This window comes from Lathamus discolor, chromosome 3 (assembly GCF_037157495.1).
Source record: "Lathamus discolor isolate bLatDis1 chromosome 3, bLatDis1.hap1, whole genome shotgun sequence".
NCBI classification, from domain to species: Eukaryota; Metazoa; Chordata; class Aves; order Psittaciformes; family Psittacidae; genus Lathamus; species Lathamus discolor.
The window spans coordinates 65883820-65901540 of NC_088886.1; the positions used below are offsets into that span (position 1 = coordinate 65883820).

Sequence of the window (17721 nt, forward strand, 5' to 3'; positions counted from 1 at the left end):
TGTAAGTGTATTAAATCCTCAATTACCGGGAGTTATTTCCAGTCACTAATGGAGATAGGAGAAAACTGTTCCACTGGAGAAGTTGTGCCTATTTCCAGTGTATGTTTTCCCTCTGATCCTCCTCCTCTGGCCACCATGATCCTGACACTGCAGTAGGCAGACCACTGGTTGCTCTGATCAAGTCATTCCCATCATGTTCCTGACAAGATGAGACTGTCTATTGCAAACAGAATAAATTCCAAGAAGAATTAATGAATTACTACTAATTGGAGAGCTAAGTGAAGAGCTATAGTAGTGCTAGGATTGCCATTACTGTATCATTTAAAAATAATCTGCCAGTAATTAATATTAATGAACGAGCCTATTACACAAGTCATAACTGATCCTGCATCACCTGGAAATGGGTAATGGAATAGGTATGAGAGGGAGAGGGAGCCATGTGGTGTGTGAGGCAGGGAGAGATCTCTTGCCATAATGCAGAAAGCTGTACTTACTGGTTTCACATTAATGGCACAAATCACCTTTACCTCTGAGCCACAGAATGCATTTATAAAGGTGAAGAAACATAACTCTCAAGCTAATTCAGTTACTGAAGGACTGAGCTTTTACTGACAGCATCCTGGGATTTCTGAGTGGTGTCTCTTGTCCATAGGACTATTGATTCGCTGTATAAGGAACTGGTGGAAGAAGGATTACTGATAAAAGCCAAGACCGTGAATCTCTCAGATTATGTTGGTAAAGTATATATATTACAACTAATATGGTGTTTAATCCTACCAAACCTCCAGCCATTCAGTGTTCACTATTTCCAGGCAAGAGGGAGTTCAAGAGTAATTACACTTCCAGGACTTTCAAACTTGAATATCTATGCAAATGAAACCTGTTTCTGCAGGGCGCCTGTTACCTTCCACTTCTGCTAGTGAAACCAAGGGCCTCTTAGGAAAGCTGATGCTTAGCTCCAAGCACTAACACCTGGAAGCCTTGAATGGCTTTGTCTGTCACAAGCCACTCTGAAGTGGAACCAGAACATCCTTTAGGCAGCACTGGCCAGGCATTGGCCTTCAGTATGAGTCTGTTCAGCAGAGAAGACTCTCCCCCTTACCTTTACCTCCCTGCCTGCCCATCAACTTTAAGCAGTGCTTTGAGACATATCTGGCCCTTGATTTAAGATGTGTCTCTGCCTAGTTCTGCATTTCATAGACCTCTTGCCCAGTTTCTGTTACCTGCAGCTGCAGTAAGACACGCTTGCCTATGCTTTACACAGGGAGTGGAACCAAAACACTCTGTTGAAGGCTGAATTAACAAGTATTCTGCCCATTTTATGCTCATTAAAAGATCATGAAGCAAAGCAAGGGGAAGTTTCCATCATTCCTTTGCTCACCCAACCAGGCTGCATTTGTCTAACAAACATTCCCTGCCAGGAATGTTTTTAAATGACATCTTGGCCAACAAATAATGATAAACAGATGGTAACATCAAACTTGGAAATAGGCTGAGGTGGCTTTGGGCTATCTTCCCTTGACCCTGAGGTTTGAAGCTGTGGCTCTTCTGCAGTCCTTAACTGCTCAGCTCTTACAGGACTGAAGCCTAAGGAAGGTCACTTCCATCCCAGTTCCTGGCAAAAGGACAGAGTGGAATTGTGCTACACAGCAAGTAAAGGCGCTGAAATGTCGTCGCCCCCCCCCCCCCCATGACAAACCGACATTGCCGAACTAATTTTCTTGGTGACCTTATCTAAATTAGTCAGCGAGTATCCACCGTGATTTATGTTCAGTTGCAATTAAACCCTTTGATGCCTTCTAATTAAATCTGTGAAGATTAATTCCTATCCGGTTCTTTTGATTTCTCCTTAAATAAAAGATAAAACCTGAAATGAATTTTGTTCTTCAGAGGGGAGGGGGCAGTTGCACCAGGGCTTGTCTGCCTTTTTGCCTCCAAATTACAACTCCCCTTTCTCTCTTAACCATTGCTAACATACCTCTGCTCCAAAAAGCTCCAGTGCTCTCCCTTTTTCATTCCAGTAAAACACATTCCTTTTCAAGATATTCACCATAATGACATGCAATTAATGCTAAAAAACAATCACTGACTACATCATCACAGCTAGTTTTCCTGCTTGTGGCCCATCCTGCTGGATCTTTGTTCTCTAACATGTGTTGTATATGGACTTTGACAGGGCAAGCAGTGTGATTACGGCTCTGTAACAAGAGCTGGGGCAAGATTCAATCAGTTCATGTCAGGGATTTTTGGTTGTCTTGGGCTGTTTTGTTTGAAGAAACACAGATTAAGTGCAAAGCAAAGAACCCACCAAATGAGGTGACACACTCCAATGTCTAACACAGCAAGAGGCTGAGATGTGATGCAGTCGGGAGAATGCTTGTTAAATCAGCTTTTCCCCTTTCTGAAATCCTTCTGACGGAGCATGTTTCACTGGGATCCAACCCTGCAGAATCCCGAAGCTAGAAATCCTTTGCCCGCGAATGTGATTTATGGTGCTGTTAATGAAGCTTCTCCACGAAGTTTCTTTCAAAGGTTACTTGATGGCAGCTCTGCTGAACACCTTCCACAGGCTGGAAGGGGAATCCACAGTGTGTTTAACTTCAGCTTCCTTTGCAGTTCACCTTTCCCAATTGCTTGGGGGGCCACATTCCACACCAGTATTGCCCTGTTTGAATCCCTGTCCCCTGGGTTTGCTGAGAGCACGTTATGTCGGTATTCTAAGGTAGTTTTTCATTACTCGAGTTATGCTTTCTCTAACAATGCACTGTCACATTTATGAAGCCCATGCTTTCTCCCTACAGGCGAGTACAGCTACCTGGGGACCACACTTCAGCAAGCAGATAGAGAGCCAATGCCCTCTCTTGCAGATGTTAGACAGCTAATAGCACTGTATGGAATACTGCCATTAGGTAAGAGCACAGCAGAAATTACCAGAGGGCAGAATACAATGGCTTTGCTTCCTGTCAGTAACATGCATTTTTACTGGCTTTGACAAGGCTTGATTAATCGTAATCTAAAGCATTTTGCAGTATAATTGTTTTTCAATTAAGCCTTCTGAGTGAAGACCATATCAATTTAATAGTGCATAAAGGAGCTTGCACATGCTATTGTCAGGTATTGCATTTCCAAACCATCTCCGTTTGCATGTTAACAGTTTGTGAATGGCAGCACATAAAAGGAAATCACTGGGGAAAGATAATAGCTAAAACAAGCTCCAGTGATCAAAATTAATCAAGTTAAGGGAAGGGCTAAGGTTGCAATTTACCTTTTACAAGCTGGCTAATGTTACTCAGTACTAAACAATGCAATCGTTTAAGGAATTAGGCTGGATAATTTTGTACATCAGAGGGAACACTTTTAAATGCTCTTGCAGCTTGCATTAAAACTTCGCCAATACCTAACAAGGCTTTGCTGGGTCGGGTTGCATGCTTTTAATGGAAAAATCTATCCCATATTTTACTTGGGAATGGCATATGCCAGACTCTAGTGATTGCAAGAAGTTCCTGCCTGTCTCAAGGGCCTCTACCCATACTTCACTTGCATCCTTTGCCATTCCCAATCGGTTTTCAGGGAGGTTTTAACTAGGCATATCCTCCCCCAGGCTGTGCCATTGCCTGCTGAGCCCCTTTATAGGACAAACTAACAGACATGTTATTTTTGCCATTCTGGCAAATAGAGCAAAGCTGACACTGAGCTTCTGCTTTCCCCTCCCCTTTGCACGCCTCCCAGACAGACCTGTGCTCAGGCTGGTCTCTATGTACGTGCTCTGAGGTTCTTCTCGGACTTTTTGTGGCTCTCCCTGTCCCCACAGAGGGCAGGTGCTGTAGAGAGCTCAGTGCAGCAGTGCACAAGGCTGCTTCCTCCTGGTCTCAGCTTGAGCAGTAGGGCAGCAGGAGTGCTCTATCTGCAGACCAGGTTAACAAACAGGATGCTCTGAGCACCCCTTCCATCAGCCTAGATGGGCTCTTCTTATCTAAAACACTCCCAGCTGGTTTTTGGATTAACTCTTAAGGGCTGGCTGCAAGTTTGACCACAGTCAGCTGAGACAGGTCAGCAGTTACTGCTGTCTGCGCTGACGACAATGTGGTATTTTGTATATCACATAACTCCTCCAAGGTGATGTTTTAATGCTATCTAAACCTACTGAAATCAAGCCCCAAGACATCCCCCAAGGCAGGAGGAAAGAGAATCTATACATTTTCTACCATTTAAAATTCCAGGGAGAAGAGCCCCTGGACTAGTTAAACAAACAAGAAGTATTTGCTATAGCATTTTTAAAGTGCCTTTGAGTAAAGAAAGCTCTTGCATGAGCCAAAAAGAGGCACAGGAATGATTTCACCTTTTGGGTGCTACATTGTGGATGACATTTCACTTTAATTCATCTCAAAACTAGTTAATCATATAATGGTGTATGTGTGGAAGTAAAAGTTATTCTCATAATAATCACCTGATGGCAAGGAAAGCCCCAGCTTAAATGGCATTAGGAAAATTATAAGCAGCTAAAGGAGAAATAAGAGTAGCCTCTATATTTCATCTTTAAACACAGAGGAGTCTGCTGCTCCCCTCATAATAAATTGATGTGTAATAGGAATAGATTGGTATGGAACCACCAAATATTAATAAAGCCTGGGTGGCTGACAGCTTCACTACACCCTACACAGCCCTGAAATAATGGCATTCATCTTCGCACTTGGTTCATTGTCATTTATTTGGGTTGTTAAAGCATTAGGACACAATATGCAGCCTGATTGGATTTGGGTTTAGCTGTCTCTTTAACCCAGAGAACTTTTCCAGGCTAAGCCAGAGGCTTCTGCTGCAGCTCAGCACCTCTGGGGCCAGTTTCCTCCACTAGTCCCATAGTCTGATAGTCACCAGTCCCGAAGACCTTCAGAAGTGGCAGATACTCACACACATTCAAATCTGGCTTTGCAACAACCACCACTGCTCACACAGAATGGTTTTAGGCTTTGAGGCAGTGATGTTACAGAACTACCACTGTGTACAGATACAGCATGTGACATTTCCTACTACCTCCATCTCTAGAGGTTTACCTGTACCTAATTCATAGAAGAACAGAGCTGCAGGGAAGATGAGTTCTATCACCATCAGCCACCTAGATCTTTCTGTGGTCCTGTTTCCACAACACAGGCATTTCTTCCACGCTTTCCCAGGTGATGGACGTATTTCTTACAGCCCAGAATGAATTTACCTGGAGCTGCCATAGGCAGAGATTTAGAAATGCTGAGCAGTCATTGCTGCTGGCAGAGCAAGTAAAGCAAAGCAACCCTGGCATTTGCATTTGCTCACCTGAATAAAAGGAAGGGAAGAGAAAAGGATTCTCCTCCTCGCAGATAATATTGTACTTGCTCTGCAACATGCAGCTGCTGAGTTCCAAACTGGGGAATACTATTAGCTCCTCTGCAGATGAGCTAACACCACACTCAGCAGGCAGGCTTAGAGGGCTTATTGGTCTGAGAGAGCTGGGCTGTTTCAGCCTGGAGAAGAGCAGGATCCCTAAGGGTAGACACTGCATCCACTGGGAGCAGCTGCATCCCAGTGGATGGGGCTCGGAGCAACATGCTTTAGTAGAAGGTGTCCCTGCCTGTGGCCGGGGATTGGAACTGGATGAGCTTTAAGGTCCCTTCCAACACAAACCAGTCTGGGATGCTATGGTCAGCAGTAAAGGGTTTTGGAGTACAGCTAGCCTCAGTGACAGGCAGTCAGCGTCTCCAATGCTCACTGAACAGCAATAACATTTAAGAGGAAAAATTACCCCAAAAAGGCAGCAGTTAAAGGAGATAAAATAAAACACATGGAAACATCTGGTTTCAGAATCACTGACAAACACAGCTCCAACAGAAAGTCCCATTAGTTTGTTTGCTTTCAAGATGGGGAAGTTGGAAATTGTCAGACAGCAGAAGGAGGGAATTCTCTTTGTCCTATGTGCAACTTGAGTCTATGGCCTTGTCCAGTTGCAGAAAGTGAGGACCTGCTCTCTAAACAGATGCAAAGCTTAAAGCCACAGGTACATCTCTAACCCTGTCTCTGCCTGACAGCTCAGGGAGGGAGCTGACAACTGCTGTGTAACAAAGCAAGTCCTTATGAGGAGCGCCAGGCCTGTACAAGTAGCAACCAGCAGCAGCTCCTTTTCAATGCTCTGATCCTGTGTCCATCCTCAAATACTTATCAGTGAGTTATTGCTCTTTGAGCTCACATAGATTCAGAGCTGGAGTTTGCCCACCAGAAGATGTAAATAAAGGTGGTTGAGTTTGGCTACAAACAGGGATGTTAACTCAAATGTGGTAACTCCTACAGAACTGAGCTCCAGAGCACTTGTGCCATATTAAGGAAATAATTCACATTATAAATTATTGACAATGAAGTGGACAAATCACTCCATTACCTTTATGACAGACTTAAATTAAAGCAATAATAATGCCATATGCCTTTGTACAGGTTCCCAAATAGTCCATGAGAAGGCTCCTTTGGTGAAAGCCTTGTTACTAGCTGGACCTGCTGGTGTTGGAAAGAAGATGTTGGTCCATGCCATCTGCACAGAAACAGGAGCCAACCTCTTCAATTTATCTGCTTCCAGCATTACTGGGAAGTATCCAGGCAAGAGTGGCCTGCAAATGATGCTTCACATGGTTCTCAAGGTGCTGTGTTTCATGTACTTCTCTACAGAGTTAGTTCAGTTCAGTACATCTTCTGTGGAGCAAATTGGGCATTAAGTCATAGTTCCTCCACACTGAGGAGCTTGCACACCAGTCATACAAGGGCAAAGCTGCCCCAGGTCCAAAGGACTGCTAACCCAAATGGAAACTCCCTCCCCGCTTTCAAAGCCACGTGCTGACAGCCAATGTGTGCTTTGCTGTAGAGGACTTAATGCCTCTTGAGAAATCACTTGTAGGAGCCTTATTTTTCATGTTAACATTTGTGCAAGCTTTGCATTACCTTGAATATGAAAAGCATCACAGATAAAGGGAATTCTGCTCTCTGTTTATGTGCACACCAGTCAGGAATGCTTGCCATGCAGTGTTTAATCAGATACTACACTGGGGTGGTCAGATATTTCCTCTCTGGGACTCTTGCTGTAAACCAGCTTTCTCCTATACTGCTCTCTGTTTACCTATCAGCAAGTGTTTCAAAAGAGGGAATCCTAGTTCAGGATTACATTAACAGAAATGTATGAGAAGCCTGGAAATGAAAGAAGGCGTATGAACTGTGAAGGACATAGCCCAAACCCTCCTCAGGAAAATAAAGACACTCTCCTGGCAGGATTCCTTCCACATTCTCAGTGCTCAGTGTTTCTGCTAAGGAAGGAAGCTGGTAAACATTTCCAGACAAAATCCTCTTGGAAAGATAAAACACAATACATACACTACAAAAAGCCAAGTAAAATAGCTTTGCAGTGCCACTAACAGACTGAATTCAAATGGGCTTTCCCTGGGATGCATTATCAGATGCACTGTATTAAATCCAGCATTACAGCAGGTTTGTGACAAGTGCCTCCATCCACAGAAAACCAGGAAAGTCAGGTTTCACACTGAAAAGCAAAGCAATCCCCAAGGACCCATCTCTTGCTGGTCAGAACAGTGCCTAAGGAAAAGCGATGGTTCTGTGATCATGCACCTTTGATATTGCAACACTGACACTAGGCCTAGCTCTCCCTGACACAAGCTAGTGCCATTAGACTGAGCTAATACTCCCTCTCCTCCCTCCACTCTGCACATTTCACCCTTCTCCACTTAGTTTCTCTGCCTTCATCAATAGCAAAGCACATATCTGGCTACACGCACAGTGCACACACCATTCTTCCTATCATCTAGTCCTTGCTACAGCACAAGGCTTTTAAACACAGGAGAAAGGAGGGCAGCCTTTTTACTCCTGCAGGAATGTTCCAGCTGAAGTTAAGGCTTTTTTGTACATGCACATATGTATGTATAAAATATGTACAATAACTAAAGCATACATAAAATGTGTGTGTACCTCTGTATACATTAGATACGTAAGTCTAGATAGACACACACATAGTATGCACACAAATCCAGATACAGGTATATAAAGCCCCTTACATTTTTCCACATTACCTAAGAATAAATTGAAATATTACCCCCAAAATTATGAGTCCAAGCTGACTTGTCTACTGTAGCTCTCACAAAAGCAGCAGTGAGTTACCAGGATGGAAGTTGCTTGCAATCATGTGGAATAAGGACTAGCCAAGCACTTGCTGATCAAAAGGTGTTCAAACTGCACTAGCAGTGCTATTTCAAACTCTGCTCCTTTAACCACAGAACAAACAGCACAGTATTTCTTTCCAAAGGATGCATCACTTGCATGCTCATTTCTGTGCAAACTCATGCTGACACAGCACCAGCCTGCCTTAGCATCATTCACATCAACTGTGTTCCTTTCCTAATTCCTTTGGTTGCTTCACCTCTCTGTGCCACCTTTTCTCCCCAGGGCTGAGCCACTGATTTGTGCTGCTGATTTTGACTCAGATTCTGTGGGTTCTCAGAGCCAGGCTGGAAGCAGTCCTCCAGCCACACGGGCTCTCACCTTTGCAGCTACAACCCCTCTTTATTTGCTCTTAAAAGTACCAAATGTGTCTCATTTTTCCTGGCTCTGGGGACTCTCAAGTCCCTGCCACAGTCACCCATGGCCTTTGTCCTACCAACAGTTACTGCTTCTTTACAACATCCAGTGCTCCCATCCAGTATCCTAGCCCTGCACCTGGGATGCACAAAGAGGTCTGGGCTGTAGCCCACCAATTAGACAGCAGCTTTGGAGGAAAGCACTGGGGCTTCTTAGGGTCAGCAAGTTGAATGCAAGTCGCCAGTATGTCAATGCAGCAAGAAGTCAGCCAAATGCTGGCTTCTATAAGCAGGAGAAGAGACAGCCTCTTACAGCAATTACTGATTCCATCCTAATTGGCACTTAGGACACCACAGCCAGACGCTGTGTCCAGTATTCAGCTACCGTGTAACAAGACAGGCACTGATACAATACAATATGTAAGGCTACAGTGTACAGAGGCACATAGAGCAGACATGCCAGGAAAGCCAATGGTATCTTGCCACTGCCATGTATTATTTAATGCTCTCAGTCTACTATCTGACACACCATTGTACACCTTGCATGCAGATGGTCACTGAAAGATTCACCATGTCTCCATAATCAGATGTTTCTGGTCATGGTTTTTGCAAACAGCAACTGTGACTGTTGTCAGGCAAGCTTTCGACTCCAGCTTTCCACAAGTGCCTTTATATAGAGTTAGTCAAGCAGAACACACGCCTTCTACTTATAGTTGTAAGTGAATGACAATGAAACATCCTTTTTCTGCTATATCTTATGATCCATGTAACCATTGCTAAACACCAAGATTTAATATATAATTACATTTAGTATCTAAGAATTAATGGTGCTGTGATAAAGGTGGAGTAACCTTCCACTTCCAATTATCTATCACATCTGCAAACAGAGTTGCTGTAATGAAAGGAAACTCTGGAGAGCATAAAATGACCATTAGGAAACTTTCCGGCCATGACCGAGCGCTGGCTGCTGGCAGTTGTTTCGTGGGAGACACCCTAAACAAGTGAATAGCAATGGAAAGAAATGGAACTTTAATTTGTTTCAGATGCAAGAGCCAAATTCTTTCTTTTTCCCTTCCCTTATTTAGGGAGGAGACTTGCAAGAGACATACCAGCCCTGATCCAAAAGGAGAGGCTTGCGTGTTACTCACAGCAGACGTTTTAAATGTCATAAAGAGGAAATGACTTCTCATACTAGAACAGGAAAACACTAACGTTTCAATCTCTTATTCAAGGGAAATGTAAGGAAGATTAATATCAAATAGGAACACTATTGGAAAAAGCTGTGAACACCAAGCCTGAGCACTTGTGTTCTCACCATAAAGACACAGCACAGCCTGCCAGGTCAGCTCTGCTTCAGAGTAAAGAGAGGATCTGTCTCTAATGTAGAAGCACTTCCCAGCAGTCACCAAAACAAAACTCATCCTTCAAGTGTGAGCCAGAACATGCTGGAATATTTCAATTAAGCCACATTTTCCATGGACTGAGCCAGCCTGAACTCTCTGCCAGCTTGTACCAATGGCTTGGCTTGCCAGTGTTCCCATCAAGGCACAAACCACTGCTGTAGTGCAACAGCTTATATAAAACATGCTAATAATAGGATAGTGAAGGTTAATAAAGGAAAGATGCATAGAAGCAAAACTAAATCCAGAAAGGATTGAGGAGGGGAGGTTGGATGCATGACCCCACAACACAGAAGTGTGAAAATGCAGGTAGTTCATAAGGCTTAACTCCAAGGCAACAAAAACAACAAGCACCGGCCTTCTATTAGCAACCATAAGGCAGCCATCAGGTTTATCACTACCAGAGTGAGACAACTCCTCTCAGGTCCTTTACCAGAGCCACAGCAGCACACAGAAAGCACATTGCACAGAAAACCACACATGGGAACATGTTACTAGTGCAACACTGACCAGGCTAAAAGGTTGGGAAAGAGGTGGCCAGGAGGAAATACCAGCTGAGAAGTCATCTCTGTGTATCAGCAGGTCAGTTTATGCTGTTTCTACTGAACAAGGGGGTTTACAGAGCAGCAAGCTGCAGAAATAATCACCATCTTTGTTAGAAGATTCTTCTCAAGCTATTTGATTATGCTATTTAGCAAGACTATAAAAGTGTTATACAAACAAAGGAATTCAGTGGAGTTTATTTAACATTAATTTATATAATCCCAGCATTTAGAGGCAATATGATTTTGAAGTCACTAATCTTTTCCTACTGAATCAGGTTCCTTTACCCATAACCACTGCTGTGTTGTCCCTTCAGACAGGTAATTTTTCTGGCAGGCTGAAGAAGTAGGTACAGCTTACCTTATTACATTGACAGAAGTCTCTGTTTATTTAGCATAAACATGCCACACAAGACTCTTCCATTACAGTTGAAATCTGGGAACAGTCCAGTCCGCCTTTCTTCCAGGCATCCCAAAGTAATTCTTTCCTATCGGTGCAGTTCAGCGTGCTAGATGTCTAAACCCTTGAAGTGTTAAATAACACCAGTGCTCAAATACACTCTGTTATTTCTGTGATAAAGCAGCTTTACGCTATCAGTTTACTCTACATTTACTCTAGTGTCAAACAATGAAATGCATCCTGATGGAAGGCAGTGTTTATAGCTGTTTTCTGCCCAACAAACCAGGATACAGTGGCATCATCACTGGAGCATTTGCCTGTAAGGCTCCCACAGATAAGGTCTATTCAGCCCTTTCAGCATCTTGCTGCTTAAGCAGCTCTGAAGCAATTCAGTGACTATGAACTGCGGAGTACTGAGCGCCGCTGGCTCGCTGCGGTATTAGAAGGGTTAAGGAGCCATCTGCTGGCAGCTACGGCAAATTGTTCGTACCATTTCAATTACAAATTAATTATGTACAGTGCATTTAATTACCCATGGATTCAAACTGCCCGTGGATAATTCAAATGAAGCACTTTCACGGGGGATAGACAGGCTGCTACAGCTCTGCCAACAATTTAAATGAGACGCCAATGGATGCTGGGTGTCTGATCTGTCGTCAGAAAAGAAACAGCCCAGCCTATACACAGTGTGTGTCGACACCAGAACAACATACGCAGGCTGCTCTATACATTTAGAGCATCACCTCAAAACAGAAAGTACAGCAAAGTGCCATAACTGAGGTTATTTTTTGTATTTCCACCTCCTCGGTGGGGAAATGAAAGGGACAAAAACCACCGGATGACACATGTAACAACAGTGAGCATTCTTCCTTAAGAGCTCAAATGTAAGTGTAGGTGGTTTAAAACTTAAGGTTCTATTTTAGAGGGCTGGTAACCACAGAAGTGACCTCCCAGCCAAATGGGAGAGATCTCCACCTCCCTGCCTGCATTGACCCCACTGAAAGGGCAATACGGGTTCCCTTTGAAGTACACAAGCAGAGTTCAACCACTGCCAACAGCTTTTATAGCCTCTGTAACCTCCCCCACCCTTATTCCCCTGTCACATCCCACTGCAGCATGAGGCGCACAGGTATGGAGAGTATATGGCAGAACAGCTACATGGCTTCCCAGGCACCATACAGCTGCATTATCCGCACTATCAGAAGGTGACTGTTCTTGGGAAACAACATTAGCACATGCATTAAAAGAGAAGCAACCCTCATCAGGATAAAGTGGGGAGAAAGCACAACAATAGCAGATCCTACAGTGACAGAGCTTATTGGGGTGGCAGCGCATGCACACAGCGGCTGTAAACGTGAGCAGACAGCATGCTACTGGCTCAAGCTTCATGGGTGAAAAAGGGAGGTTTCAAGGGAAACAGCCACCCACTGCCTCATCTCCAGTGGTTGTTAAGTTTCAGAAGGTGAAACTCAAACATCAGAATGCCCCAGCTGATCATCTGTTCATTAGCGGTGCTAAGCAGGGTGAGGGTCTCTGAGTCAGAGCTTCACTCATCACAGCAGATTCCATAGCGGGTGTACAGAATGCAAAAGCAGCTCTTTAAGAAGCTGTAGGTTCTTTCAGCAACTTAAACCATGCCTCTGTTTTTCTTTCCAAGTCTTAATGTTACAGAGAACATCAGTTCTCCCATCTCAGCTGCTTGGTCATGCTACCACCTTACACTTCTTTCATGTCTGGCCTCCAAGCCTGTTTACAGGCACCCAGGCACTAACTACATTCACCTGCAAGTGCGAGTGAGTAGGACTGACTTGTGTCTTCTGCAGGTGCCTGAGCCCTTGACTAGCAGGATACTTAGCAGAAACTCCCTATGCAAGGCTGCTGTACAGCTCAGTTTTGTGAAAGCCATAAACTTGCCCTGTCAGGTGTACCTTGCAAAGTGTGTGCAGGCTTAGGAATATGCCAGACACACCTCTGAAAACAGACAAATAGGAGATGGATAAAATAAAATATTTGCCCTTAAAATTGTAACTATTATTGCTGTACGAATTTATATGTTATGTCATTCTTGCTTGTATACTCAATACACTGCTGGACTGAAAAGTCACCCCTTCAGTTGTACATGCAGATAAACATCCACATAACTGCCTAGGTCTACATATCAGTTACTGCCAGATTTTCACATTATCTTTCATGATACAAAGTTTTTCTTTTCTAAATCCTCATTATTAAAACTAAACACACAACTCCCTGCCTTCCAAAGGAAAAAGCTCAGGTTTGACCCATTAAACTGTTCTGAACTTGGAAGTACCACTTGACATATTCTAGGACTGATGAGTTACCATAAATAAAGTGTCACATGCCAAAGATGGCATTGTTTCCACTTCACCCCATCAGCAGCACAGCAAACAAGTTTAACATCCCTCGTCTACTATTCTTCTCCTCATCTTCAATCCATTTCTACACTACGGACACACGCGCGAGCTTGGTGCTTTGGAAATGTGTCTGTAATAATGAACTATGCTCCTTGGAAGAAAGATGTTCCTGACTTAATTCTTCCTGCACTGTCAATCAAACACTGTGCTTCTGATGTGTACAACCTATTGATTTTGTAAGCTTCCTTCCAAGAAGCAGCAGCTTCAACTTGGGGAGGGAAAAAGCAGGACAGAAGACTGCTGTGTCTCTCGATGCCCATTGACTCCTCAAGCCATCACTTTTGTTGCTGAACAAACTAGCAGGGCTCCGAGAGCCACTGGAAAGTGATTAAAATTTGGCAGCAGAATGTCTAAACCCACTGGCGTTTCTATAGCAATAGGGAGAGTGATGGGAAAAAGCCTGTAGCATTGCTGCCATCCTGCTGTGAAGCAGAGGTATAGTGCCTCTGACTTTGGAGCCAGAAAGCCTATTTGTATAGACTCACACACACAATCCCCCTTTAGATTTAGCAGCTTCTGCTTAAATTCATGGGCTAGCTGCAAATTAAATGCTATTTTGTGAGCCAGAAGATTGCACATCAGCCTATTTTACTTAAAGCTTAGTACCACCCTTCCCATACAATAGCCATGTCTTGCCTGCCTCTGCATCTCTATCTCCCTTGGAAAACCGGAGAGGGATACTACAGGCAAGGGCCACCAGTCTAAAGCTGGTAGTGGTCCATTGTTTGCCACTGAACTTCCAGTCCAGGCTTCCTTTTCCAGAACTGCAGCTGAATTTGAGTTGAGAAATTACAGATAAGCATAGCAGTCAAAACAATCCTATTTGGATTGGGTTCTAAATGATAGATTCCCAACTAAGAACACTTCCGTTTGCCAAGGCTGCTAAGGAGAGCCAGTGCTGTCCGCTAGTGCTGAACATTTCTGAAAGACAAATAACCCAGGCCCATTTTAACAGCAGAAGCATGGATTCAAAAGTGTAATTATATATGAAATTGTAGCCATTTTAATCAACTTCTTGCCTTCTCTCCCCACGCTCTCTTAGGTGGCCAAGCAATTGCAGCCTTCAGTTGTGTGGATTGGAGACACAGAAAAGATATTCTCTAAAGCGGCATCGAAGGCTGATAGAGAGGTGAGGTGCTCCCTTTTTATTTCACTCCAGATAATTTCTTCTGTTGCATTACAACAGACACAAAGGAACAAGTGTATTTCTCAGCTTAGCACATACCAATGTGACCGGACTTGGCAAAGCTTGCTTGATAATAGCTTGCTCGCTAACGTTTTCTGCTTTTAAGAGAGTCTTGTGACTTCTTCAGAGCCCCCAAGAGGTCACATTTCTCTCCTACACCTGTACTTGCTTTATATAAAAATAGTCCAGCTTTCAGTGCACTGGAAAGTAGAAGAGAATAATGGAGGCTTTCAAAACACAAGGCAAGAAACTAAAAGTTAAGCTGAGCTTTAATTGTTCAGCTCTATTAATGTGAGCAATCAGATGGAGCCAAAGTGAACAATAAAGTAACAAGGGTAAATTTCTACAGTGAAAACAAAGAGCCTGTGTTAAACAGATAAGTTACAGATTATTTTCTTGGGGCTTCCACTGGTTCTATTCTTTCCTCTCTTGTGTAGCTTCCCCAGTAGGAAGAGCATTCAAACACTGCCCAATAGGCACAGCAACTCAACCCCTGGAGCAAAGAGCAACTCACCCAAAACCCTCATTAGACTCATGTTGCTTGAGAAATATTTTACTCTTAAAGCTCCGTGTGAAAAAAATTAAACCTCGTTTCTCTAAGGTGAGCCCTGTACATGCAGACTGTGGGACAGACTCAAGCCTGTATTTCGAAAGACCATGGAAGCATCCCTTTGGATGAGCCTGTTATTTCTGTGAGCTGGTGAATGTGCAGTGATTGATGCCCTCTAGTGGTCGCCACACCGAAAGGGAACCTTTCTGGTGGGCTCGAACCTTGACAGCAAATGCAGATGGGGATTAAAATTAAGATTAAAGGCCAAAGATTGCCTGGGGTGCACATGATCTTTGTCTGCTTTGATAGCCACCGGTGTGGAAAAGCTTCTCGTCCTCCCCACCTCTGTGCCTACTATCGCATCCAGGGACCTGCAGGTATTTGACTAAAGGTCTCTTGTGTTGGTGGGAGAGGATGGCTCCAGGTTTTAAATCACTGATGTCCACTCACTTGCAGCAACCATTATCTACTCTCAGTCATTTCAGTGAGATGGAATTCCCCAACCACCCCTACCTCCAAACCTAAAATAATGTGATAATTCTCACTTTTTTAGAAACATTGCATCCTGGAAAATATTTGTACTTCCTTCCGATACACAAGAAGAGGAGGAAAGCTTGCAGCCTATGAGTAGCAACAGATGTATACAACACAGAGAGTAATTTAGCCAGCATAAAAGTAAATCCACATTTCAGCCATTGCCATGACCAGATCTCCCTGGCAGAGCAAAGGTGACAAGGTTGGCTAAAACTTTCAAGGTAGCTATGTAATGGCGGCTTGTTTTATCCTTAGAGGAGCCAAGTTCATTACCAAAAGCTTCCCAGCAAGGCAATGGCAAAGGTTAGATAAGATCTTGTGATTTGAAGTCACAGCAAACATAGTGTTTGGGTTTGGACAGAGCAGTCCTTGCTGTTCTCTTTCTGAGCAAGAGAACAGCAAAGACTTCTTCTTTGCTCCAGGGCAGACCCACTGTGCTAACAAGGCACGTTCCTTGGGGGCGAAGCAGGCATCCTGCTCTCTTGGGAATGTTGGGTGCATGGGCACAAGGAGGTGATGAAAAGATGGCAGCCGGCACTGAGTGATGGCCATAGGAATAGTTCATCCAAGAGCAAAACGAGGAGTGAGATGTACTAGCCTGGCAAGCAACATGCCCATGCTTCCAAAGTGGAACCTAAGCCCTAGTGCTAAGACATGCACACCTTCTTATCATGATTAAGCAATTGGCAAACTTAGATGCACAGTATGACCCTCAGAACAAAAAGAATGAGAAAACCAACATACTGTACTTAAGTTTACCTAGAAAACAGCTATGTGACTGTTGGGATTTTTTACTGATTTCCCTATTTCCTCTCTGCTGTAGCTTTCGCTCTGAAGGAGAGCTTTGTCTTCTTTCTGTCTGCTATGGCAGACAACAGAAAGATGGTACATTCAATGGAGATTCAGGGGTGTTTATTATTGCCCTTCAGCTGAGAAGGTTTACAGGACATAGTTTCTTCCTTATAGACATTAAGGAAGGCTGATCCAAAGTGGAAACTCAAGTTTTTCAGGGAGCTCCTACTATTTAGTAAAGCCTGCAAGTGAGTGAGCGCTGGTCCCTTGGATGTTAAAGTCTCAGTCATTTCTGACAAGAGGCTTCCAAGTCAGTAGTCATCTTTGATACACTATTCTAACCCAGTTATTCACTTATAGCTTTATTGACAGCAGAGTGACACCACAGCAATTGGATTAAGCTTCTCCAGTCAATATACACTTGGACATCATCAAACATAAGTATCCTATAACAGGTTTTGCCCAATACTTATCTGTTCTGTACACAGTAGTTAAGTGTTCCTTAGAAAGTCAAACAGTAAATTATTGCATAATTCACTCAGTAAATTATTGCATTCATTCACTCAGGAATTAACCCTGAGTTCAAAGAGCTTGTGTTCTCAGGTTAGAGCCTCAGCAAGCTAGAAATCAGAGCAAGAATTAAGAAGTGTATTTTTCACATGTAAACCATGAGTAGGAGTTGGTAGACTGTAACCTACAAGAGCAGAGAGAATTCCAGACTAGGCTACTTAGCCTGGCATTATTTCTATCTGTTAAGGTTTATCAGGTGCACAGCTCCAAGCAATATTTCTCCTTGAACTGGAAATCCAAATTTCCTACTTTAAATTAGTTGCTTCCTTCCTGCTGTTCACTAACAGGATCAGCCAATTCAGTAACGAAAGGTATTAGCACAAACCCACAGATGCAAAAGCAGAAATCAAGTGTTCACCTGACTTCCTTAACAACTCTTTTCTCCTTGTATTCACATGTACGTGCTGAAGATGGGCCCAAAAAGACTGGAAAAGATGCTTCCCAAATTCCTGAAGGCTCTGAGAGCACCAGACAGAGTGCTGCTTGTGGGAACCACCAACCGCCCCTTTGACGCCAACCTTAAACCTTTCTGCAAAGTCTACCAGAAAATCATTGTGATTCCTAGGCCTGACTATGCTTCCAGATTTGGCAAGTATTCCAAGTCATCCGGTCTGGTAGTGGTGGTTTAAATCTGTGCTTATTGCCTGGTTAGCCTCAGAACTGACTTCCAATTTATAGCCTGGGTACCATCTTGCTTCCTGGATATTTAGGTTAGTACTGA

At 43.6% G+C, this 17721-nt stretch overlaps 1 protein-coding gene across 1 annotated transcript in view; it reads left to right on the top strand.

Moving 5' to 3' along the window:
- IQCA1 (IQ motif containing with AAA domain 1) overlaps positions 1–17721 on the top strand; it is a 95134-nt gene that overhangs the window by 69441 nt on the left and 7972 nt on the right. Inside the window, exons 13-17 of the mRNA XM_065669639.1 lie at positions 653–735; positions 2802–2909; positions 6457–6656; positions 14411–14497; positions 17411–17588. Coding sequence (XP_065525711.1) covers positions 653–735; positions 2802–2909; positions 6457–6656; positions 14411–14497; positions 17411–17588 — 656 coding nt within the window. The remainder of the gene's footprint in view (positions 1–652; positions 736–2801; positions 2910–6456; positions 6657–14410; positions 14498–17410; positions 17589–17721) is intronic.